This window comes from Argiope bruennichi, chromosome X1, assembly GCF_947563725.1.
Source record: "Argiope bruennichi chromosome X1, qqArgBrue1.1, whole genome shotgun sequence".
Classification (NCBI taxonomy): domain Eukaryota; kingdom Metazoa; phylum Arthropoda; class Arachnida; order Araneae; family Araneidae; genus Argiope; species Argiope bruennichi.
The window spans coordinates 80,253,626-80,279,212 of NC_079162.1; the positions used below are offsets into that span (position 1 = coordinate 80,253,626).

At 28.1% G+C, this 25,587-nt stretch overlaps 1 protein-coding gene across 2 annotated transcripts in view; it reads right to left on the reverse strand.

The window, feature by feature from the left end:
• The window catches only part of LOC129958262 (proto-oncogene tyrosine-protein kinase ROS-like), a 119,868-nt gene that overhangs the window by 39,476 nt on the left and 54,805 nt on the right, over nucleotides 1-25,587 (reverse strand). For both annotated transcript variants that reach the window (XM_056070584.1, XM_056070583.1), the window contains exons 3-14: nucleotides 15,199-15,258; nucleotides 10,042-10,071; nucleotides 8,637-8,697; nucleotides 8,283-8,512; nucleotides 6,848-6,932; nucleotides 4,993-5,144; nucleotides 3,771-3,933; nucleotides 2,459-2,584; nucleotides 2,132-2,313; nucleotides 1,850-1,941; nucleotides 778-1,217; nucleotides 86-178 (exon numbers count right to left, since the gene is read on the reverse strand). In XM_056070584.1, the coding sequence (XP_055926559.1) occupies nucleotides 86-178; nucleotides 778-1,217; nucleotides 1,850-1,941; nucleotides 2,132-2,313; nucleotides 2,459-2,584; nucleotides 3,771-3,933; nucleotides 4,993-5,144; nucleotides 6,848-6,932; nucleotides 8,283-8,512; nucleotides 8,637-8,697; nucleotides 10,042-10,071; nucleotides 15,199-15,258 (1,714 nt within the window). The remainder of the gene's footprint in view (nucleotides 1-85; nucleotides 179-777; nucleotides 1,218-1,849; nucleotides 1,942-2,131; nucleotides 2,314-2,458; nucleotides 2,585-3,770; nucleotides 3,934-4,992; nucleotides 5,145-6,847; nucleotides 6,933-8,282; nucleotides 8,513-8,636; nucleotides 8,698-10,041; nucleotides 10,072-15,198; nucleotides 15,259-25,587) is intronic.

Genomic DNA, 25,587 nt, shown 5'->3' on the forward strand with positions numbered 1-25,587 from the left:
TAGCTTATAGGTAAGGATCTGTTTAGCAAGATTATACCTCAAAAATATATTGAACCAAAAGGAAGACATTTAAATATATACTTGCCTTGACCACTTAGTAGCCTTGGATTTGACCAGCTGATTTTTGCTACATCCATGCCAAATAAAGCTTGTACTGATTCCACTGGATTTAATGGAACTAGAAGAAGAATATGAGAATTTTATTATTAGATGTAATTAGGAGTGGATAAGGCAGCAGTCTTGCACATAGTGTGATGATGATTTTATAAACAATTTGTCGATTCTTTCGCGTACTTTTAATATTACTGGAAATTTGGAGTGGCTTTGAAATTGTAATTATATATGATGTTTCATGGCTTAATACAGTATGAATAAGTTTAATAGTAATCACTTAAATATCACAGCACAAATAACATTGCTTAAAAAATTTAGATTTATCTAATTTTTTTAAAAATTTCAATCAGATATGAGCGGCTCGATATGCCTTTTTTATGATATGATATTCTATAATAATCTTATTCTTTTCTAATATAAGAAGGAGATGTCTATAAATTTCACCACATAATTTCAATCGAAGTATTTTTTTAAATGAATGCTTGAATCGCAGTTAGAAGCTCTCATAGAAAGCACAAAATGAAAGAGAATTACATTGTAATTTCTTTCAATGTATATATTACATTGAAAGAAATTTTATTGTTTTTTATTTTTATTGTTTTTTATTTTTATTAAACACGTTTTCTGAAATTAGTCTTTATGAAACAGAGAATGACAACTTACTTGGATTTGGCTGGTATTCAGTATGATGAATATTTAAAGACAAAAATGGACCTTCTCCAACTGAATAAACATTTATGTAGTACTTATTTTCCTTCTTATGCAATTCTTCTCCATACAATAAATCTCCTGTTGTCCAGTAAAGCAAATCATTATGTATAGCAATACTTCGTATATTCTTATACAAGGGCGTTTGAGAATTTTCTCGGATGTCTGAAACATCACTTCCATCTAAGGATACAGAAACTATTGTGTTATTCGTCGATGAGGGTAAAAGGAGTCTGAAATTCTTATAATCGACTGCGAAAGCTGAAAGTTGATTATCACTAACAATCAACGCAGCTTTTTCGAAGTTGATTGTTTTGCCATGGTCGAATTCGATTAAATCAACTCTGTATAATCCACCACCAAGAATGGAATCCGTCACTGTCAGATAAAGGTATCTAGAAAACAAAAACAAAAAAATATTTTATTTACTAATAAAAATTACATTGAAAATAAGAGTTAAACGACAAATAAATTCTTATGTTTACAAAAAAAACCAACAGGAAAGTTATTCCTTCGCCATTAAGTCATTGCTTTTTCGTACACATGAATAAACAGACAGACAGTTGATAAAGCTTCATCCGCCAAATTCGTTACGTCCCGTTCACAGACAAAAATGGCACACGCAATTCCAGAAACGGTTTTTTTCCGGACTAGGGGAGTTATAAAGCGAAAAAATTTGTCAAAATTTTGAGATCGAATTTTTCGACTATTACATTTATTAATTTTAAAGAAAGTAAATATATAATAACAAAATGAGGAGAATATTTCACTGATGAGTATTGGAAAAATGCCATAATTTTAAGTTTGGAATGAAAAATGCTATAGAAATATAGCATTAGAATATTTATTAATAACATCATATTTGAAATTAATTTGATTTCTTTTTTGCCACAGATTTATAATTATGAGTCACATTCAATGGTTATCTATTTAATTAACGTTTGCATAAAAGCTGTTAAAATCATAAAACTGTGGAAAAGTTAAGAATAATGAAATTGTATAATGCAGTGATTCAAACTGCTCTTACCCGTTTAAAGGATCTACATGCAAATTCTTAGGCCGATTCAACTTGTTCAGGAGTATTTCATAATTATTCCCATTTGTGTCACATCGTGTAATCTAATAATGATAAGCAAGAAAACAATGAATCAATAATAATCATATAATAAGATTCTAAAATATAGAGTTTGTGAAACTAAACGTTGAGTGAAATTAATCTTTCAAGTATAAAGAATATCTAGTTTATGCAATAATTAAATTAATTCTTAGAAATTTGAGATATCCCGCATATATTTCATGAAATACTCACTTGATGTTCTTCAGCCATGTAGATTTTTCCATTTAACCAGTCAACAGATAATGAAGTAAAATAACTTGTATTTGAATGCATTATTGTGTTAACATGAGAACCTTTTTTCAAATTTATGCTATGCAAATTTCCCTGAGAATCAGAGACAAAAAACACATTTTGTTTCAAATAAAGTCCAACACCTGTAAAAACAAATGCAAAATTCTGTTTACAAAACTGTACAGCATATGTTAAATAAAAAATGAGCCTAACCAAAAGTAATAATAATAAAAAGAATGAAAAAGCATAATTTAATAAAAATGCGATCATAAACTTTAAATAAATTACCTGACACAGTTACTGATTCGTTAGCAATGTGATAGAGGACTTTCGATTCATCAATAATTCTTAAACCTTGTCTCAAAACTTGATGCTTTGAGCCAAACAGTAGATATGCCGGTGTATGATGTGAATCTAAAAATAAATAAATCATGTAATTATTAATTTTCATTTCAATTGAGATAGGATTTAATAACTTAGACAATAGCACAAAAGTAAGCAGTTTTAAAAAACAAGAATAAAATTTAATCCAATTCAAAGTGAATAAATAAAATAATAAATATGATATTACTACACTAAAATTAATGGCTTAAACTGGTTAAAATTGTAATACATGTTTTTTGAAGCAAGGAACATAAAAGTATCTAAGCGAAGGAAAATGCTGGGTTTTTTTTTTGTGCCAGTCATAAAAAATGCAAAGTTGCCAGGAAATCTGCTTATAATTTCAAATAAATAAATAAATAAAGCTAATAAATAAGCAGTTTTTGATGTGAAATATATTGAATTTTATTGCTAATTTAAATGACAGGAAAAGTTTTAAAAATGTTCCAGAATTTTCAGGAACCAAAGAGACACTGGAAAGGCAACTCTATACACCAAATTTCCAGACCAAATCACAATTTAAAGCTTTTCAGGAACTTTCCAGTTTTAGTAGAAAATTCTAGTGACACCTTCAAATTTACCGATCAGGGAAATAAATATTTGTTAATTCAGCAGACAGGTATAAAGAAATAGAGGAAGAATCGTCAGTATAAAAAGGACTGAAGTAAGTCTACATAAATATATATTGGTGAAAAAGTAACTATAACTGGGAAGATAAATGCTTACTGTACTGTTTGAGCCAGTCACAAATCACAATCTCAACAGATACAGAGAAGTATTGAGTTATTACGTAAATAGGTTTAATGTTATGAGGATTAATTAGATAACTGGATTGCCTGCAATATATAAAACGAATAACATTCGCCAATTTAATGATTGAAAAATTAATACATTATACGATCTGATTAAATGGTGACAATCTGTTTCTTGTGTTCATTGTCATTATTGCCAATGACTTAAGTTGATCCAGGATCTAATTTATATTTGGTATTTTTAAATAAATTAAATTGCTAATACTTTTTTATAATAAAATCTTATTATTAATGATTTTTTAATTGAATGTTATATTAATTACATAATTATCAGATAAAGGCAGAATTTTTTTGTGAACAACAATTTGAAACTAAAAATTTCATTTATAGGAATATTTTTTCGATATATTCTACGTTTTAAATATCTGCAATAGCATTTTAACTCCAAAAAATTTTGTCATTCTTACTTGAAATTCTTTTTGCCAATGTGGTGATGTTCCTGACATCGTGAGGTCCTTCGCCCATTGAATTTCTCGTACTCAGTGAAATTCTGTAAGTGGTTGAGGGTTTTAAGTTGATTATCATATAGTGCAAACCTCCGTCAGATGTGTGTGACGTATCAGAAATATCCTGTCAAAAAAAAAAAAAAAAAAAAAAAAAAAGGAAAATTGCTATCTATGGTGACTGCAATATCAAACAAATGGATTCTTTATAAATATTGGGAATACAAATTTTATTTATTTAAAAAAATGAAAAGACGTACTGTTTAACAAAATTTAGAAACAATTATTCATTTTGTGCAATGATGGATATGAATAATCCATATGAGGAGTTTCATTACGAATTGAAAGAAGTCGATGTTTGATTAAAATTTTTTTAGTTCTTGGCATGTGTTCTTAAGCAGTTAGAAAGAAAGTAAAACTCATTTTAAAGGAATAATTTTGAAAACATTTAAGAGAACATTTCTGAAAGTAGATCTGGGAGCTACAGATATTTTAATTTAAAAGAAGAAGGGAGAAAAAGAACTTAATAACATACCAAAGAAATGTTTTTAAAGTAAAACCAAAAAGTTTCCAGCTTGTATATAAAAGGAAAGGTAACAATTACAGATATAAGGCCATATACTGCTGTCTTGGAGAGCTTTTTCGAATATGAACTGGATTTTGTTTCTCAAGTGCCTTTAAGAGGCACAATAAACTATGCGAAATTAAAAATTCAACTATATTCATTCCTCGCTTTTTGCACAGAATGCGCCTTTGCACACAGTAGCAAGAAGGATCGTATGCTCTTTTACTACTTAGTCTTTTAGTGCCATATGTTGTGCTAATACTAATATGAGTTGTTAACACGGTTAACTAAAATCCTGCAAGTAAGAAAGCCAGTATCAAGGATTTTCATACATGACTCTTTAAGTGGCCGAATATTTTTTTTTTCTTTTTCTATGCTCAATTTAAAAGTAAATATATCGCGTTTTTATGTAATTTACTAAAATTCCCCCTTTAAATTTTTCTTAAGACTTCAAAGATTTGAAAAAACTTAAAAAGTTCGGTTTATTTATTTTCAAAGATAATTTCATACAGGTTAAAGCTATCAGATAAAGTTATCAAACTCTCCAAATAATTAGGTATCAGAGGGTTAACCTTTAATTTTATACAAAAATTCTAAAAGAATAAGTAAAATAAAGTTTACCTTTATCATTGTTGTTCCTGTAGCATACTCATAAATTAATAATACATATGACAAAATTGGACCATTTACTAGTGGTGGTGGATCCCAGCTCATGGAAACACGTGAGCAGCTGACAGCTGTTAAGCAGGTTATTGTTGGTGGCGTTGAAGGTGCTTGTAAAAAGAAATAATTAAGTTAATAATAAGAAGTAAAAATACTGTGATTACAGAAGAAACTAATATTTCTTAGGTTAGCAACACATTTTATTCAGGTGTTTTTTTTTCTCGAAAAAAAAAACATTTGTTGTGCAAAATAAAACCTCTTCTAAAGCAAATACGAAGAGAAAAAGATAGTTTGTGCACATATATGAAACTAAATAATTGAAAGGAATAGAAAAGTCAATATTTATTCAATGCTTGCTATTGTTCCGTTAATATATAGAGTGTATTCTAAGAAAAGTCTAAATTTACAGGATGTTTACTAATGAATTCCTACTGAATATTTAGGTGGTTATTAGTGAATCATTTATTAAAAAAAGTTTTCTCATGATTGCATCGTTCATATGACTTTTATTTTACATTCATTGAAATATTCATTTTTCTCCACTCGATTAAACATAAATTAATTCATTTAATGAAATTTTTTTCATTCATTTACTATTATAAGTGAATAATACCATTTACCAAATATTAAATACCAATTTTTATGATAATTAATTTAAAGTTGCCCACTATAAACACACTTTATAAATTTCAACATCAACATGATTTATTTTATATCTTTTTGAATAAATATGCATATAACAGATGAACATTTCATTGAATAATGTTTTATAATAAATATCTCTTGTTCGAATTCTATTAAATGCTTCATATGGGGTGGTTTGTGAAATTTCAATCATTCATATTTACTGGTAATCGTTTGTTTCTTCAAATGTGAAATGAAAATTCAATGAAATGAATAAATCCCTGCAGCATTTAACGGCATCGACAAATAAAGAACGATTCAGTGCTAATTACTGTTAGCTTTATTATATAGAATGTTTCTTATTTCTCATCTCCAGATATAGCTGACAACTTTAAAGTCTCGTTACACTAGATTTTTTTTTGTTTTGTTAATATGATTAAATGTTTGATGTTGTTAGCAACAGAGTGTTTTAGAAGTATAAATGATTACTAAAATGTTTCTGATAGTCAAAATTTTAAACCATAGGGTAAAAAGTAGAAGTTCCTCAAGTTATGACTCGGTCGTGATTTAAAAATATAACATTTGTGAGAATTCCACATGTCTCGGAAATTCTTGTTATATCGTTTGCTTGTGAAAGAAAATAAAACTTAATGTTATACTAGGATAGTTTTTATAAAATTGGATATTGTTTTATTTCAAAAAATGGAGATATATGGCAAAAATATTATTTTCATTCTCCATTTATTAAGCATTAGCGAACGAAATTTTATGATATTATTATGAACATCAAATAGACTAAAGCATGCTTTTATCGCTTTAAGCAACGTATGTGTACACCAATTGTTGTAATATAGAGATTATATTTCTTCCGTAACTATTAAATTTAGGAAATATAAAAATATGCCATTAACATATCCATATTTCTGCAGTATTAATAGATCCAATATTTTTTAAAGATAAATTTTAAAATTTCACAGTTACATGATTTCACCTAGAGTTCAAAACTTTGATTTTTTGTAATTATTATTTAAATCTAAATGTTACACGATACAGCTGAAATAATTACAAGTTAGCAAATGAAATAGTAAATAAATAAGTAGTTAAAATAACAGATTTATTTTTTGTTTATTTTACAAAAATATTAAGCGAGAATTTTTATAAATCAATTAAAATACACTTGGAAAATTACCTCCATACGGCAACGTAGAAATCGCTATGCTTTCTTCACTAAATAAAGGTGGATAGTTTTCTAAAATTATCCAAGCCACACGGAACTGAAATAAAATGCAAGGAATAAATGATGAGAAAATAAATAATGATGAGAAACTCATTGACGAAAGCATAAACAACCTTTGATGAAATGTTGTTAATAATAATCTTTCGAATGCAATGGTGTCAACTCGTTGATTTCACTATTACATGATAAACATAATGATGTATATAATTTAAGATCCAATATCACCTAGTCTTATGCAATGCTGCGATGTTACACCATTTTTTCTGCAAGATGTTCAATGAAATTCAAAATTAAATGGATATCGAGCATTAAGTATATGACATGTCAGAATATAGTGATATCGTAATATTTTTAAAAATCAGCCATGTCAACAAGCACAAGTAGAAAAAAAAGGCATCTACTGAATTACATAAGCATGAGAATTTTACGTCACCGTTACGAAACATGAGAATTTTGTCATACTCTTTACTACTTGATTGTTCATCAAACAATTATTTATATTTTACTGGAATATAAAAATAAATGTTATTTTAATTTTTTTGGAAAATAATTTATTTGTTTGTCATCACGAACACATGGACGAGAAGCTGCCAGATAAATAAGTGAATTCTCGCTTCTCCGGGGGCATATTGGTAGTATGGGATCAAATGATCTCCAACTGGATGACATGCCTAACCTCCATTTGTAGAAGGAATTCGACTCTAGCTGGGGTTGGTTCTTAGAACTCAAGTCCCGTAATAATGTTTTGATGATTATCATTTGGTTTATTTCGAATGCTGTAAGGCAGAGCAGAAGTAGTTTACTTATAGTTATTTCTTTATCATAAAATCAAAGAAAAGTATAACTAATAATTTCGTAGACTGTAATTTTTGTGGTCATTAGATGTTAATAAGCAGATATTTTATGGGTTTTCAATTAAAATAACCTGAACTAATTCTGAAACTCAAGATATTCTAGAATGTTTTGAATCACAAAGTTTTGACTCATTAAAAGTTCCAAAAATTACTAATGTATACTGAGATTTTTGTTAGAAATTTCCACGAATAATAAAACATCGAATCTTAATCATTAAAAAAATTCCTTGGCAGCATTTAAACTTTAATGAATCACAAGGATACGTAAGATATAATGCTTTCCAAGCGATAACTTAAAATTTGTGTATCCCACACAATTTCAATAGCAAACCTACTGAAGTTTCGATTTTTGACTGCAATCCAAGATGAAGGCTCTCTAAAGAGTAATTTAAAGGTTGGCGAATTCTGGCGCCAATCGATAATCGTTTGGCGTGAATTTGGTAACGTGACCGTCTTGTAATCTTAAGTCTATGACTGCGATTTGGTTAAATAGATGCTTTAAAGTTTTGGAGAATTATTCAACATATACTTACTCTGTACTTAGTATACGGATGCAAGCCTTCAATTTTCACAAAATTTTCCTTGAGAATATTTGATGGCCGATAATATTCCCAGTCAAGTTCATGTTTGGCTCCGTCGTATCGATACTGAATCAGATACGATATATTATTATACTGACTGCGATCCCATTTTATAGAAATTGTTGTATTGGTCCTTGTGTCGGCAACCAAATAAGGTTGAGCTGGAGTTTTTCCAACTTCATCTGGAAATAAATATTTAATTGTCTTTTTATTTCAATAGGCTAACAAAACTGAAATATACATTCAAAGAGTAAATAATAATTTTTGTGAAAATAATTTATAATCCACTAGTGGTTTTGAACTTACTTTCAATAGCTTTCATGTACAAATTGATTGCAATGTTACAGCCTCTAATACAATACAGGCCCTGAAAAACGATAAAATAATTTTAGTAAATGTGTAAAATTTGTGCAACAATGTGTACAGTTATAGAAAAATTTAATAAAATAAAGCAACGAAGTCAGTAATTATACGATTGCTTTTCTAGACTATTTGAAAATTTTTAAAAATATAGAGAACAAACTTTAAGTGGTACATACTCACAATTGAACGTAAAATGAGTGGAAACAAATGATTAGGAAAACATTACGAAGTTGTTTTATTTAACAATTTATGAAAAACTTATCTGTCTTAAAATGATAGAGAATTTAAATTGATGTAGGAAGTTCAGAGTAACTTGAATCTATTATCTTTCGGGACACTTAATGTTAACTACTGTAAAACACACTTTTGTATTAATTAAATCCAATGGAAAAAAATTCAGATTCTATGACATTTTTTCTGATTTCTTTCAATATTATGCTAAGTTTTCTATAGTTTGGAAACGATTAATTTTCACGTTCCTTAAAGGCAATCAAATAGTCTCTATACAGATTTATTGTTTTTCATCTTTAGAAACATTTTGAAAAATATTCCATGAAATTTTTATGGTAAAACAATATCATTCACTAATAATAAATATTTTGATATTTGGTTACGCAGTAATAAATAATCAATCTTTTTGAAACATCATATGCACCGAAAACAGAATAAAAATATATTTTACACATTCATCCTAGGAGATGAGTTTATCTGTTACATATCATATACTTTAAGATAAATCTTAGAATCGTCCTTTTATGTTTTTGACAGAAAAGTAATGATTACTGAAAATTACGCTATTTTTGTATTCAAATAGGTAAATTTATTTTATCCAGTCATTCATAATTTCATTCCAGTAACACATATTTTACTCATAAACCATTTGACAGTACAAAGGTCTGGGGTGATGATATTTTTTACAAATAAAGTCTGATAAGCAAGTACCATTGCTTCTAATAATATATAAAATGTATATATTCTTAAAGGATTGCCTACAGCAACTAGTCCCCGTTCTTATCACCTACAGAAAAATCAACGAGAAGAATCTCCGATGGCTTCTTATTAATTTTCACTGAAACGCACATTCTGTCTAATAGTTTTCTAAATTATTGCGTTAAGAGCGCAGCATAGTTCGAATGCACAACCGATCCTTCAAGCCAAATGAGTATCTTATTGTAACACATTCTAAAGCATTAGGTTGGTGGCGAACGCTTATTTGAACAGTCATGGAATAATTATTTGAATTAAGTATCTTAAAAAAGCTTATTCTAGAAAATAAATTGATAGCTTTTCGTATATGGTGCTAAACATCTCTAACCATTTAAAGAAAAATAAAATAAAATTTTCTTACCAATTTGTTGAATATTCTTTTGTCTTCTTCCTGAAAAGGAAAAGAAAATTAACAAAAGGCGCTTGAAGAAACACACATTTAAATCTTAAATACATAAAAAGTCTTTTAAAATTTTATCATATGTTTAGGGAAGGCATTTCCAGAAAAACGATATCTAATTACAAGTTAAGATATAAAACTTAAATTAAAGATATCGTCCAGCTTCATAACCTTGAACATTCATCTTAAGTTTCGTGTATTTAAGTATTCATGATAGAATGGGTTGCTCCAAATTTTTTGTCATTTCCCAAAGTGACTCGTGTATCTCTAATTTATAACTTAATTAATATCATAAGCACTGGTAGATACATATAAATTGCAACTTTTTGGCAAAAAATGCACGAGTAACAATTTCTCTTTATCGGCAGCTATTAAAGAAAAGCAAAAAAAAAAAAAAAAAAATATAACAAAGCATCGGGATTAAAAGAATGGAATAAAAGAAATTTTAAGTAAAATTGACAATTATTGAAGAAAGTAAATTTAGATTTTTATATAAATATCTATATTTAGATATTTATACGTAGATAATATAAATAGATACTATATATAGACTTTTTATATAACAAATTTCACTAGATGAAACCTCAGAAATTGGTGATGAGAAGTTGCCAGAAATAATAAGCAGATTCTCACTCCCCCTCATGGGTACAATAAAAGCACTGCTGATTTCTAGGCCTTCTACCAACTATCTTCCCTGTGTTTCCTAGGCCCAACGTTCGTGTTATATCATAACTCTGTATGAGGGGTAAACGTAAAAGTAACCGTCTAAAGGGCTATTTTACTTTGATCCAGAACAAGATGTTATTTGTTGCGGCGATTTGGTCAAGCAGCCCCCACGGCACTACGCTAAGGCGAGAGTAATTATATTATATCGAATTTATTGATGGAAATTGCATACATTGATCATTTTCTTACACCGCAAATTGATAACGATGTAACATCCTATAAAACATAGTTAGACAATAAAACAAACAAAAAACTGAATTTGCTAAAAGATAAAATCAGATTTACAAAAAAAAAAAAAAAGCATCGTATTAAGTTTTATTTATAGTAAACATCTATAATTTAAAAATTTATCACTTTGCTTCATTTTTTAACTGTTTTCCATGAGTACTTCCAAAGACAAGAAAAAGAGTTTGCATATGAATTCTAAATTTCTGGTATCAAATATTTTCCTACACTATAAAATTATGATAACTTCGAAGATAATATATAAAATGTAATAAAAAATTCAACATTTACCATAGTAAAATACCTTCCACTCAAGGCATTTAAAAGGAAGAACTCAGACTGATTTGAGTCCCAATATTTTATAAAACTAAACGTTTTGAGATTTGTCAAAACATTTTTTTTTCTTTTTTACTTTTTTAACAAATACTTTTTGATGGACAATTAAATAGAAATGCCGAATCTTCGATTATTTAGACATGTCACCCATTTTCCATTTCGCAATCTAATATAATAATACAGTTTTTAAGAAACTAGTGGTTATATTCTTGAAGAAAATATACTATTTTAATATTTTCAGAACTTAATTTGTAGATAATCAATTGATTTCATTACATTTTGATTTCATGCGAGAAGTTTCACTTGTTGGTAAATTTGGAAAAAAAAAAATGTTTTCCCTAATTCATGATATTTATAATAATAATAAAAAACTGTGAAATAAAAAAGTTATTAAAATAGATTTTTTAAGTACATTAATAAAAGTATATTTAAATATTCATTTTTTTTTTTTTTTTTTTTTTTTTGCAGAAACTCATAAAGAATTTTATACATATATCTCGGCATCGAAAATAGTCTAGTAAAAAAAGAAGAGCCACACATTGATATTAGTATAAATGAATCCTAAAAAATACCGAGATTGATAACACAAGCTCGGGGAATTCAATTAATTAAGCTTTACTTTCAATATCACACACAAATGAAGGTGATTTTGCTCTGTTGTTATGATTTAAATTCCTGTTTAAAACAGCAAGTCTTTCTGCAGTTGTATATCGAAGTACAAATTTTTTTAAAGCCTTTGTAATTCCATTTCAATAATTTTAGAAGCTTTAACTTAAATATTCTAGGAAGGTAAATGAATTCGAGTGCTTAGCTATCAAATCTGACAAAACCTTACTTGCATTATTAGTTATTTTTCTTGCAAAACTAAACATTATTCCAACTTGAATTTGTTCAGCTTTAATTATAGACTCAGTCCTTTATAAATGCTTTACATTAATTTGCACAGCTCATTATACCGTTTAACGTATCATTCTGTTATGTTAAAGCCGTTTTTTGTTATACTAGCATTGCTATAAATCGGAAATTATTATTTTTTATTTTGCTTTATAGCAACGATACTTCAATCCCCTCTTTGCTTGACAATTTTTATTTCGCCAATAAGTTTACGACTTTTATAGTCTCTTGATATCTTTTAAAATATAATCTAAAATATGGAGCTAAAGAAGATGAATGATTATAAACAAAAAGTTAATTATTAGGCGAAAAGAAAAAAGTAAAACACTATTCTAAAATCTTTTTCTAAATGGTAAAAACTTTTTAAACTAGGAGAGACATATTTTCCTCTCATAAAAAAAAATTATGAAAGCAATATTAGCTTCTTCCACTTGCTTGATTGTATTTAATAAAAAATGGATTTAACAAATAAATTGATAAATTTTAAATTGCTTTCACGGCATTGTTATTTTATTTAAAAATACTTACAATAAGCCTGTATTCCAATTTATAAAAGAAAATAAATTCGATAATCCTGATTTTTGTTGTGAAAAAGCCTTATTTACGTATTTTATATTAAAAATCAAATATATTTCACTATAAATAATCAGCGGAATTGTGTCAAATTTCAAGGAATAATCAGTTATTAAATTATTCTTAGGAAATTAGTTATTATCAACCAAAAAATAGAAATCACTGATGCATGGTACAAACAACATTTAAGCAATTCTTCTTATTATTAATATTTAAAAAATAAAACCCACACATAGGATTTAGCCATTTTCTGTTCTTATTGCATGTAGTATTTTTTCATTGAACGATTTACTTATTTATAGAATTTTCAGTTTTCTGTTGTAAATGCGCTTTAAGAAATGCTGAAGCTGTTCAAGATTTTTTAAAACAAATTTGAGATAATACAAATAAGATATTTACAAACATTTTGCTCTTTAAATGTTTTATTTTATTCTTTTTTCTTAAATATAATTCTACATTGTATTTTCAATGATAGCAATTGCTTTTTACATGATCGATATATTTAGTTTTTAAAATTCCTCTTTCCACAGAATATTAATAGTTTTTGTTTTACGATTGTACATTTTTCAATAATCGAAAAAATCCATGGTGGGTGCATATAATTTTAAAGTGAATTTAAATGCATGGTCATCGGTTTTGTATTATTGGATGTGTAAGCATAGAGAATGTGTTTCTTTTTTACATATTAAAAATAAAATACTATTTTAATAATACGATAAACGTATTTCTCCCTTTTTTCCCCATCTCTCCTTATTTTTACTTTTTTTATTATAATAACCGGTAACAACCATAAATCTCATATTAAAAGTTTTTGTAGATTATTTGGACTAAGATTTCACATTTCCTTCTTCTTTAAAATATTAAATAGATGCTATTTTTTTGTCCGTATCTCTTAGATATATCTATGTTTCATCAAATGTTGCAACATTTTCCGTCTTTTTTACAGATAAATACTTCGTATCGAGCTTTACATTCACATTCAGCTACATGGTTAAGAAAATATCGAAAGAAACTATTTATCATTTTTTAAGATAGAAATCTTTTTATATGATTTTATTTACAGTTGAAACTGAACAATTTAATGACTTCGCGGCAGTTTTTAGTTGGCAAATTTTATTTTAAAGGAATACTTGCTAAAGATTGCTTCATTATTGGAATTATATTTTTAAACGGTTGTAAATTTTTATGTTTTTTTTATAATTAACATCCATGCTTATTTTGATTTATATACACTATTTCCAAGGTTTTTACATTTGTCTCATATAATAGAATTAAAATTCTTCGTTTTTTAAAAAAAGAAAAAATAAGGTTGTACATTCACTATAAAAAACACTATTTTGTACTTAAAGAAAACTTTAAAAATCCAGCAAATAATAAATAAAACTGTTTTAAACCAAATAATTGCGTATATACTCCTTCATTCCACAGCCTTTATAGTGGAAAGATAGAATATGAAGTAATGATTTAAAATCTCAATTTAACTCTGAAACACGGGGATTTCCATCAATGGCAGACTTCCGCCTAGACAAACTGAGCAACTACCTAAGTTTGCTTGGCTGAGAGGCAACAGCAATCCAGACAATTAAAAAAACTTTATTTTTCCAGTTGCCTATTAAATAAGTTTGAAACAAATACAAATTCTATAAATCATAAAATACTGAAATAATATTAACACTTAATCAAGTATAATTAATCAGGATCTTATTTGTTTTATTAGTTTCATTTAGTTATCAGAATACTTATAAAACCTAACATATGATTTAATGATATTGTGTGGAAACGAGAATGTAGAGCAGTCTATAATCATAGCAGATAATTAAAAACATACACATTTTTATAAAATTAATAAGTTAAAAATTATTAACCTAAAATAGATAATCTACATGTTAAAAATATACTGAAATGTGAAACTAAATTGACCAGTTCATTAATAATGGGGTTTTGTAATGTACACTACTTAGGGCCCTAAGATACCTGAATCCGACACTGATTTCTACTGTTATGAATATCAGCAGATATATGGCAAAATACATTATGTGGGCAACTATAACTGCCATTCAGATATTAAAAAAGACGAAAGTGTAAATTTTATATATTTGCTTTATTAGAATGCTTGCGTATAAATACTTTATATCTCAAAAAGTAAAGCATTCTTCAAAAACTGATATGAAAGAGTATCCATCTGCTATATTGAAACATTTTTTTTAACATGTATAGTAATATTGTTCTCCATATTCCTCTAAAAGTAAAATCTACAATGCAAAATAGGAAAATAATATTTTTTGTTCAAATATAGCATTCTGATTCTAAATTTGTGATAAATTTATAATTTAGAAAATATTTTATAAATATCTTATTACTTACGCAGACTTCATGGCAAGATGAAGAAATTGCATTAGTCCATAGGTTGCAGCCTTCGTGGCACTGAAAAAGTAAAATTAGATGAATAAAGCTTCAAACAATAAATAAACAATGTTTTATTAGATTCTCTAATGGAAAATGAAGTTCGAAATTTTTTTCATTAATAATTCTTTTCCTAATTGAAATTCTAAATCGAAATTTCTTAAACTTAGCCTCAAAATCTCATATAAAGAAGAGAATAAGGGAGAAGACAAATATCTATTCTCCGGACTTGAGCAGCAATTGTTTTATGATTAATTCATACATGTTATTAAGCAAAATAGTATTATCGCCAATAATTTTTTAAAACTTTATGAATTTTTCAATGAATTTAAAAAAACTTTATGAATTAAAGTTGCATAAATTTAAAATTTATTCCCCTCAAAATGTTGTCTTTTTATATTCACGAATTCCCTGTCATTTGCAAAGTTAATGAAAATATTCCTCGAACCTAGTATTTGAAATTACCCTAACATAATAAATGATCATTTCGGAATTCGAGAAATCTTCTTCATTTTTTTTCAGCTTCAGAAATAATAGAGTAGAAAACAGAATACAATGCACGCATTACGAGAGACAACAATAGTCTTGGGAACGTAATTTTTATTCATAGTACAAAGTTATTAGCATGAAACAAAATCCGTTCTTGAGTATCTTGTACGGCTTTTCCTTTTGATTGCGACCACAAAGTCATGAAGAATTCTGAAGTAAAGTTTCTTATTCGCAGTCTGTCCCAGTGGGATGTGCTTATGATGAAAAATATTTGTGTAATATAAAGCACCTTCAACTTAAACTTTCACCTTCCTTTTGGCTGAGCCATTTGCTTTTTTGGAGACAGTCTCATTAATGTCTTTAGAAAAGAAAGAACGGGAGAGGGCATCGATCTTTGAATGCTTCATTTCTAAAGGCTCCAATCATCATCCCAAAAAAGCGTTTTCGTAGTTAAAAAAAATAATGTTTAATCATTGCTTTATAGCCGGTATTTTAAAATACAACAATGAAAGAAACTAATTCAACGTCTATTATCATCCGAAGACCACGAAACCGCTACTTCCTGTTGATCATCTCCTGTTTTTCCCTTTATTGGTATCCATTTCACAACAATGAATTTTCCTCCAGAATCATCCCTTACACACTTTGTTTATTTAATCTGGAAAATATGATATTCCAATTTTAATTAATAATGCTTTAACCAAGTTATATACAGATACCAAGAAATTTCTTCACTCTCTATTGACCCTTTTTTTAATTGGTTTTTATTTCAAAATACTGAATTTTCCAGCAATACCTTCCTTGATATGTACAATTCTGAAAACATTTGAGTCCAGTAGAAATAAAGAAAACGGTATCATTTAAAATAAAACTTATTATAATTTATGGAGTAAGTGAAACGGATTACTCTTCTGATTTGTTTTTATAAGTAAATAATACTTTGTTTATATATGCATATGCGATATTCAAGCTTGAGTCCCCGTCTAAGTCAACGCTGAAAAAAGGATCCTAAACTGAAAAAAAAATTTTCCTGAAAAAGTAATTAAAGATACGACATAATTTCCAAAATCAGTTTTCAGTATAAAATTTATTTTTTATTTGAATTTTACGTATTTGGAACAGGCCGGAATAGATTTTTTAGAAAAAATGATATAAATTTAAAACTTGATTAAAATTTTCCCATTTGTTTTCTGAGCAAATCATCACGTATTCCTTCATCTAAGTTGAAATGGATAAATTATATTAAAGCAGGAATTTAAATAGATTTTTGCGGTAAGAAGTTAATATCTAAACAAGAGGTGTCGTAAATTGTAACGTATTCTTATTTGATAGTTGATTGGCGTTAGTTGTTTGCCTCGTGTACGATTTCACTCTGAAAAATTATGTCCTAATAATGGGGTCAAAGCTCTTGTTTCTTTTTGTTTAAAGAATATATTCTGAAACCTAATTTATATTAGCACGTTTCCAACAACATTCAAAATCATTTAATTCATTCAAACATTATGATTAAACAAGTATGATGTCGACAATAAAAAAGTATTTGAACTATGAACAATAATTTATGCTAGATTAATTTATCTTATTTCACTAAATAATTTTGTCCTGTTTTCAAATTATCTTTAAAGATTAATAAACAATCTAATAATACTCTGTGCATTATTTAAAACAATGAGTGATACTTTCTGCCTTTTGTGTGTAGTTTTCAGAAGACGTGTTTTTGAGAGCAGAGATCATCGTCCTTTTAAATAATGAAATATTACATTTTTTAATTATCTCGAGTTAGTACTTTCATTCTTACTGAGAAAGAAACATAAATTTAAAAAATTGCACTCGAGGAAGTTGAATCATAGCACGGTAATTTACTTGAATCATTGGTAATTAATAATTGGTAATTCATTTTATTTAGATGTATTTTAATAACTGTAATGTGTTTCTGAGCAATTTTAAAACCTGGACATTAATCCAAAAAGCTAAACCAAGTTAAATCAAAAATAAAGTTAAGAGTTGCTTATAAACATTACTGATACCAAAGATTGTTGATTGCCAGACTCATAATTACAATATGAATTAAAGAGCTGAAAACAAGTTCAACTTTTATTTTAAATCGTTATCTAATAACCACTACAACTTGTAACATTGGTTATTTATACATACACCGCATTAGATAATAGTTTTATCGTATTGTGTTGTCCACTTATAATATTCTACAGATAATACAGATATTAAACGTGTCATTTGAAAATGAAATTTAAAGTTTGCGTTTTTTAACCATTAATTAATAATTTTTACTTGAGAATTAAGAAAGAGAAAGAAAAAAATGCAATAGCTCTTTTTTTAATAATTTCTTTAGTCATCAAGTGGTTTATCAATTTATTCCAAAGCGGCAAGACAGAGATCCAACTCAATCTGAATTTTTTTTTCTCTCTGAAATGTATGAAATATTAATTCACATTACAAATTATATTTCAATTAGACCAACTTTACAAAAGAAAATTTATTTTTAACCGTCTCTTCAAAGGAAATTTAAAATAATTTGTTTCAGAATTTTTAAAATCTCTACTAATTTTCCAAATGTTGATTATTTAGGTTCAGTTTTTTTTTTTTTTTTTTTTTTAGATTTACTGAAATATATTTGCACAGTAATGTGCAGTAATTTTAAAATAATATTCTACTCTAACATTCAATTAAATCTAAATCTTCTAATGAAATATATTGAGAAATATGTAGTATTTCATTACTTTTCTTTCAATAATAAAATTGATAAATGAACGCTTATTGCATGCAAATTTTTATCATACACAAAATGATAAAAAGTATTTCCTCACTTTTCTAACAGTAATAACAATAACAACTAAATGAATGCTTATTACATGTCCCGTTTTATCTTCTACATAATGATAAAAATGTACAAAAAAAAATTAAAATCCTTATTATAAATAGGGGGAAAAAAACCTTAACATTTTTATGTATAAAAGTGAAAAAAAAATGTGTATTAGAAATCTAAAATCTAGCCATCTAAAACTATATTATATTGTGAATTTTCCCTATTTATCGGAGTAAATAAAAGTCTGTATTATTGCGGGAGTACAAATGACACAGCTTTAATATTTTGATATAATGAGTAGAATTATAGAAACAAAAATATAAAAATCATTACTTTATGGAATGTTTTGGGGACACTGTGATTCCTTAAGCAGTCGCATAAGACAGAGAAGAACCGAATTTAAAATATGAAATTGTTAGTGACTACAAAAAATATCTATTACTAAAGGGTTTTTGTAAATGAATTGAGATTCAACTCAAATTATTATCCCTAACAGACATATACATAAAGATTTGTAAGCAGTGCAAATGGAGTGTCATATGGTTTAGATCGTAATCCGTGCGAATGACGGATAATTTTATAAGTTAATAGCATCGCGTTAACTGGGATTGAGTAGCCCTCCTCTTCCCCTTCCATTTTCGCCGGCAGCAACAGTGCCGATATTAAAATAAGAAAGGGAGGAGGAAAGATGTGGCATAGGCGTCCGTTGTTGTCCGTCAGCAACGTTCAAGTTTTGTTTATGGTGTTGCAGGTACAGAAGAGTCTAATAAGGAAGTGGCTCATTACTGGGTGAGGCTAAAGGGCAATTATCGTGTCGTTTGGAGCAATGAAAAAAGCCCCTCGCTCCTTTCATAACTGCCTACTGGCTGCAGCGGCAATTATCTGGGCTGATGCATGCATTCACCCTCGTTTAGACAGGGCACCCGGGAAATTAGGCTTTTGACACACTGCTCAGGAAAGGAAGGCCTCTGACAATCAGGAAAGTTTTCGCAGTAGTCGTGTTCCGCTCAAGCAAGGCGTCAACAAAATTATTACAGAAATTACAAACGCAGTGGTACTTGAACCTTTAGAAAGGTAAAACATTACTAGAGATAAGCAAACGATGGTTAAGTAGATACTACCTACCATGCAATAAAAAAAAAAAAAACCATAATCTGGAAACTAAGATATTAGATCCTTGTAATTGTAGCAAGAGTCTGATTCGTCAGAAATTAGTTTCCATTAATTGGAACACATGAAAATTTCGAGAAGTAAAGATGCAGTTAAAATTAGGTGGCACTCAGATTAGAAAAATATTAAATAAGAAAATGCATTCTGATAAAATAATCTATATATTTAATAATGGGGCAAACATTTCTTGGATTATCTAGTATTTAGCTTTCGCCAAATTAACCAACGAGAGTTTTCTCTTCATAACATTCTCGTTTGTGTACATGGTATGGTACCATATAGTTAGTATGTACACAGTATGGTTTCGAGTATACTGAAAAATCTCGATTTTGCCTTTGTACCTCTTTCCTATGATCGAATGCATCAAAAATTTGATACATATTTAAAATTTGGGTGTCAAAGCTACATACTGAATTTAATTTTTGTAGCTTGTAGCATATTTGTACTATTGCATCCATATACATGAGAATAGGTATATCTACAGATAGTAAACTCTTTACAGGATTTGATCAAATATTCGACTCACATCTACAAGTTTCGTGATAAAATCACAAGCCAAATTTCATTCGGCTAGTTTGTTAAATTTTTTAATTATGATGAACTTTCCTTTAACGGATTCCATCCAAAATTTGATAGAAATATACAATTGGGTGTTAATATCATGTACCAAATTTTGATCACTTAGCTTAGTGCACTTTTGTGAAAAACTCACAGACAGAGAAACAGACAGACATTATTCTCAAAATCATTTTTTTTTTTCGGTTTCTCTGATATTGGCCTTTGCGTAGCTGGGGCTTGCAATCGCACTAAGTCAAAAATGTAAAATTCATCAGGATTTCCAGGTCAGATTTTTTGATGACTATAATGCTGTTTTTTTATATATTAATTATGCGATAAAGTGAAAAGTGTAAGATGAAAACAAAGAAATCAGATTATAGCAACTGTTTTGCAACAGTATGAGTTGTCAGTTATCAATTAGCCTTAATTAAAAACATGATACAAATATTGAGCTCTAAGTTAAAGAAGATGCTATTAATGTAGCACTGAAGGCAGATAAAATGCATTAAATTATAGTAATCAATTAAAAGATTATAAGTTTGATCGACGAAGTATTGTTTTTCCTAGCCTTGGATTTTTGTAGAGTTTTCTATGATTGGGATAGTCTGTGACTAGAATTTTTGAAAGTTTTTCGTGCCATATAGTGGTGTGTTCTATAAATCACAAAAAAACGATATGGAATAAGAAAAAGATAAAAAAAAAGTTATGGCGAGTTTGCAAAAAGGATATAATCAGATACATTAGGAATAAACAAAAAAGAAAAATATTCAAGCTGCATAGAAAGATGCATAGACAAAGTTCAATTGAAAGTTAAATATGACTGAAATTATTGCAATAAAGTACTTGAGGATTGTATCAAGAAAGCATTTACAGAAAGCATAATGAATCTAACTTTCATTGTACTGCCAGGATATTTTTATGTATGCACTGTATAAGTTACAGGTTAAATTTATAATATGCAATAGAAATTCAAATATTCTATCGTCAATATAATAAAACCAAATTAATTGTTTTGTTTTAATGATTTTTCGGTTGTGGTACTTTATAAACACTTTTATTTGACACTTTATACTTGACTTGCTTCTTGCTCCTAAAGATAGAACTTTGTAATTGATGTTTTTATTTTTTTTCTTTATGTTCTAGAAATTTTAAAATATATATATACATAAAACTACTTAAAATTACTACATTAAAATATACTATTTTAATATTTTCGGAGCTTAATTATAAGACAAACATCTATTAAATACAATTTCGATTCAGTTTCGGTAGCGCCACCTAGTAGAGAACTTTAGAAACAGTAGTTGCCATTGCAATTAACAGCAAAATTAAAAAATAGAAAATAATAAAAATAGAAAATAATTTTTAAAAAAATTTGCTGTTTGGTACATTAATAAGAATGTGTTTAAAAAACTGTTTTTAACTAAATTAACGTTTTAGTCCATTAAGAATAATTTATATAATATAATATGAGGTTAAATTGTTAATGAGGTCTATAAAAAAAACCAGAATATTCGTTAGCAATTTTATTGAGTATAATGCTTCTTAAAAAAGAAACCTATAAATGATACAATGGTTAAATGGGAGAAGAACGCCTTGGTAGACAGCTGACACAATGACTGTTGCTTTTGAGCACAATTTTAAGGCACATTTATCATATAGGCTGGCTGATATGTAACAAAATGACGCTACAATTTTCTTATATTTAATACAATGAAGAATAGAACAGATACGAGGTAACAATATAAATATGAAAGTATTTCTAAATTTTATTAAAAAGATGGAATGATCGAATATTAGGAAAGAAGAAAATTAGAAGGAAATGTATTTTTACTGAGTAACATCAGGTGCAGCTAAGACAAGCGAATCTGAAAAGTAATAATAATTAAATGAATGTTCCGAATTATTTGAAAAATAGCTTTGCTATTCATTGTTTAGTTGAGAATTAATCTCCTTGTTAATTATCATTGTAAACTGATTGCACAATGCTGTTCATTCTTTAGAGATCTATGTTGAATCACAGAAATGCAGAAACGGTGCATGCAAGCTTCGGATAAAAAAATGTTGTCGAATTTCTCTTGTAAAAATTATGAGTAAAGCGAATCTTTATTATATTATCATTTTAGGCATTCTAATTTTAAAAAAATAAATTACAGCTGAATTCAACCTTATTCGAAACTGTCTTTAATTTGAATTTTTTCCCCTGCTCTCTAAAACTTCTTATAAACATAATTTAAAAAAATATTAGCCGGCGTCCTGGCATAGGGATAGCGCGTCTTCCCCGTGATCTGGGCGTCCCGGGTTCGAGTCCCGGTTTGGGCATGGTTGTTCTTCTGTTTTTCTATCTGTGAGATGTGTGAATGTGCCCTCCTGTAAAAAGGGGTTGTGCAAGCGAATGAGTGATGCGTGAGTAGCAAAGTCGTACTCTTGGCCCTAGTTGACGCTGCTATAAAAAAAATAAGAGACGTTCCCCTCAGGCTTAAATCGCTGTCTTCGTAACAGCGGGCTTGTCAGAGGCAAGTGCCATAAGAAACAAACAAGCAAACAAACAACAAAAAAATATTAGTCAGTTACTGTGAGGTCAGAATTATCGAATTATACAAAATTGTTTTTACTTTTAAATCAATTTCTTTAGATAAAAGCTCCCATAACATCTGTCTTCAGCTATCGTAAATAAATAATTTTAAAGGTTTTGATATACATTTGAGGGTTTTACTGCTGTACAAAGCATTCAATAAAAAAAAATCCCCCATTTTAAAAACTTTTGGTGAAGTGAATTTAATGTATATTGTTTATTTTAAAGTTTTACAGAACAATATTTGTTAAAAGATTGCATTTTTTTCACAGAGTGTTTATTAAAATTATTTAATTATTTATTGGGGCCATTATTTTCAAAATTATTACTTTATTTACAAAAGTTTCATATTGTTAATTTATTAAAATATGTATCCTTTATTACAACTGTTGAATGCTAAAAATATTTACTGCCTTTTTAAATTTAATAATTGTCATTTTCTCTTGTTGCACTCATCATAAAACCTAAAATTTCTTAATTCAGAATTTGCATCAACCGTATTACTTTCGTTGTTCTATTAATTTCCAATTATTCTATACTAAAATATATCAATCTCTGTCATCAAAAATGAAGGAAAGGCTTCATTTATTATCTGATAGTTAGCATTCACTCAGTAAAAAAAAAGAGAAAAAGAAAAACAAAGTAGACCAATAAAGTGAAAATTAGACCGCCTTGCAAATGAAAATGAACGTATCAACTGGCCGTTACTCTCATAAGTTAGGAGTTGTTTCTAGACAACATGACAATATAAACTCATTCTGTTGTCAAAAGCCATGAAGTGATGAAAATAAGGAAGTTAAGAAACACAGTGGAGAATCCACTATTGGCTGATTTCACTAGAATCACGCAAGCTAAATCCTTTCAAAGAATTAATAATTCCTCAGATTTTTGTTAAAAATTAGGTTACTGTCAATTCATTTTTACATCATTATGTCAATGCATATTCATTCAATATACTGGTTGAACCATTTATTAATTTATTTTAGGATAAGCCCAAATAAATATTGCGCTTAGGTGTTCCCATTTAAATATCACTAATTTTGAAATTACTTGTTGTTGTTGAATTGCTTGCTAGGGTTACTTGTTCCATACAAAGGCGAAGAAGCATTTGCAAATATCTTAAATGTTCACTAATAAGTAGCTGTTTCTACTCAGTAAATTAATCGGGGAGCCAAACATAGATCCTGGTATTTTCTTCCTACTATGCCGAGTGAAATGTAGTAAGTGTATCCATAACAATATTGGCTTTTATCGGCTGTTTTATATATATAATTTGACTTAATCTATGTACACATAACTCACATCAAACATATTATCCTGATTTTATTTCCTTTTAAAATAAAAATAACGTGCTTTCCTAGAAAAGGCAACGCCAAGGCAAATACCAAAATTGTGCCTTTCTAGTATTTTCTAAAATTTAATGCTCGTACTTTAGGTAACATAACACAAGGAGATTACGAAGTCACTCTAGTTTTCTTGCATATTCAAATTTTATTTCACAATTTATCAATATATCAAATTTTGGTAATTTTGAGCCTCTATGACTCACAAATGCAGCGCATTTTATTCAGTACTTCAGCCCGTCTAGACACACTTCCAGCGCTTCATTATTTACTGAAACTCTCTTCAGCCTACTTGGTGCAATATGAGACTCTGCGACTCAATTCGGTTTCTTAAGAATAGTGATAAATTTAAAATTTGTAAAAAGACTTAAATTGCTCCAATGTGGAATATAGTTTCGTCGTTGTACAAAACATGTAGCAACACGGCATTTTCCACAACCTATAACAAATTTAAAAAAAAAAATATCTTGTCCACTTTATAGTTTTCAAATTTCAGCTGTTAGATAATCTGTATATGGTAAGTACATTTTTTTTTAATTTAGTAACCTAGATTTTTCCTAGGCTATAAATAAGAACACCAAGTTCGCAACTTATTCTCCTAGGAGAAAAGGCCGGGTAATGCATGCTTGCATTCTGAGTATTTCGTAAGGTCTCTGGTATTTTAGAGGGTCTCCCAGACCATTGTTCGTCTTTCACTATTAGTATGTTTGAAATTGTTCTTAAGATTCCCCGTGATCAGTCTAGTAGAGCCCAGTTTTTTGAATTCGCGATTGAAATCCTTAGAGTTTACTCGTACCTCATTTCATTCTAAAGAACACAAATAAAGTTTTTTCCCTGCCTTTTGGTGCTAGTATTCTTCACGATTGTTTGTAAAGAAAACGTAATTTGTAAAGACAGAACCAAAATATATACATACTTTATATTCTACTGTATAGACGATTTGCTTAATTTCCCTTCAAAATGTTTCAATTCTATGTTTAAGAAAATTAATTGTAAATACTAATTTTTAAATCCAAAATGATGTAATGGAATAAATAATCCCGATTTTTAACTTCAAAGGTTCATTAAATTGATTTCATTCTCCTTTTCTGTGATTCAAAAGAATTCAAACGAAAAAAAGTTTTAGTTTTTAAAATATTGGGGAGATTTAATAAAGAGCTTTCTGCCTTGTTCTTAATAACCTTTTCCCTATTTTGATATATGTAAAATGTTTTATTTTCTTTTCGCATATTAATATCGACCAGTTCTCGAATTATATTCACTTCACTGCATTTATCAAACCGAAACTTAAATAAAAGGAATCAGCAGCATGAAATGTCCTTTTCTAAAAACATTTCTTTGCATCCGCAAATTTATGATTTTAATTTTTTTTACAAAACGAAATATATATA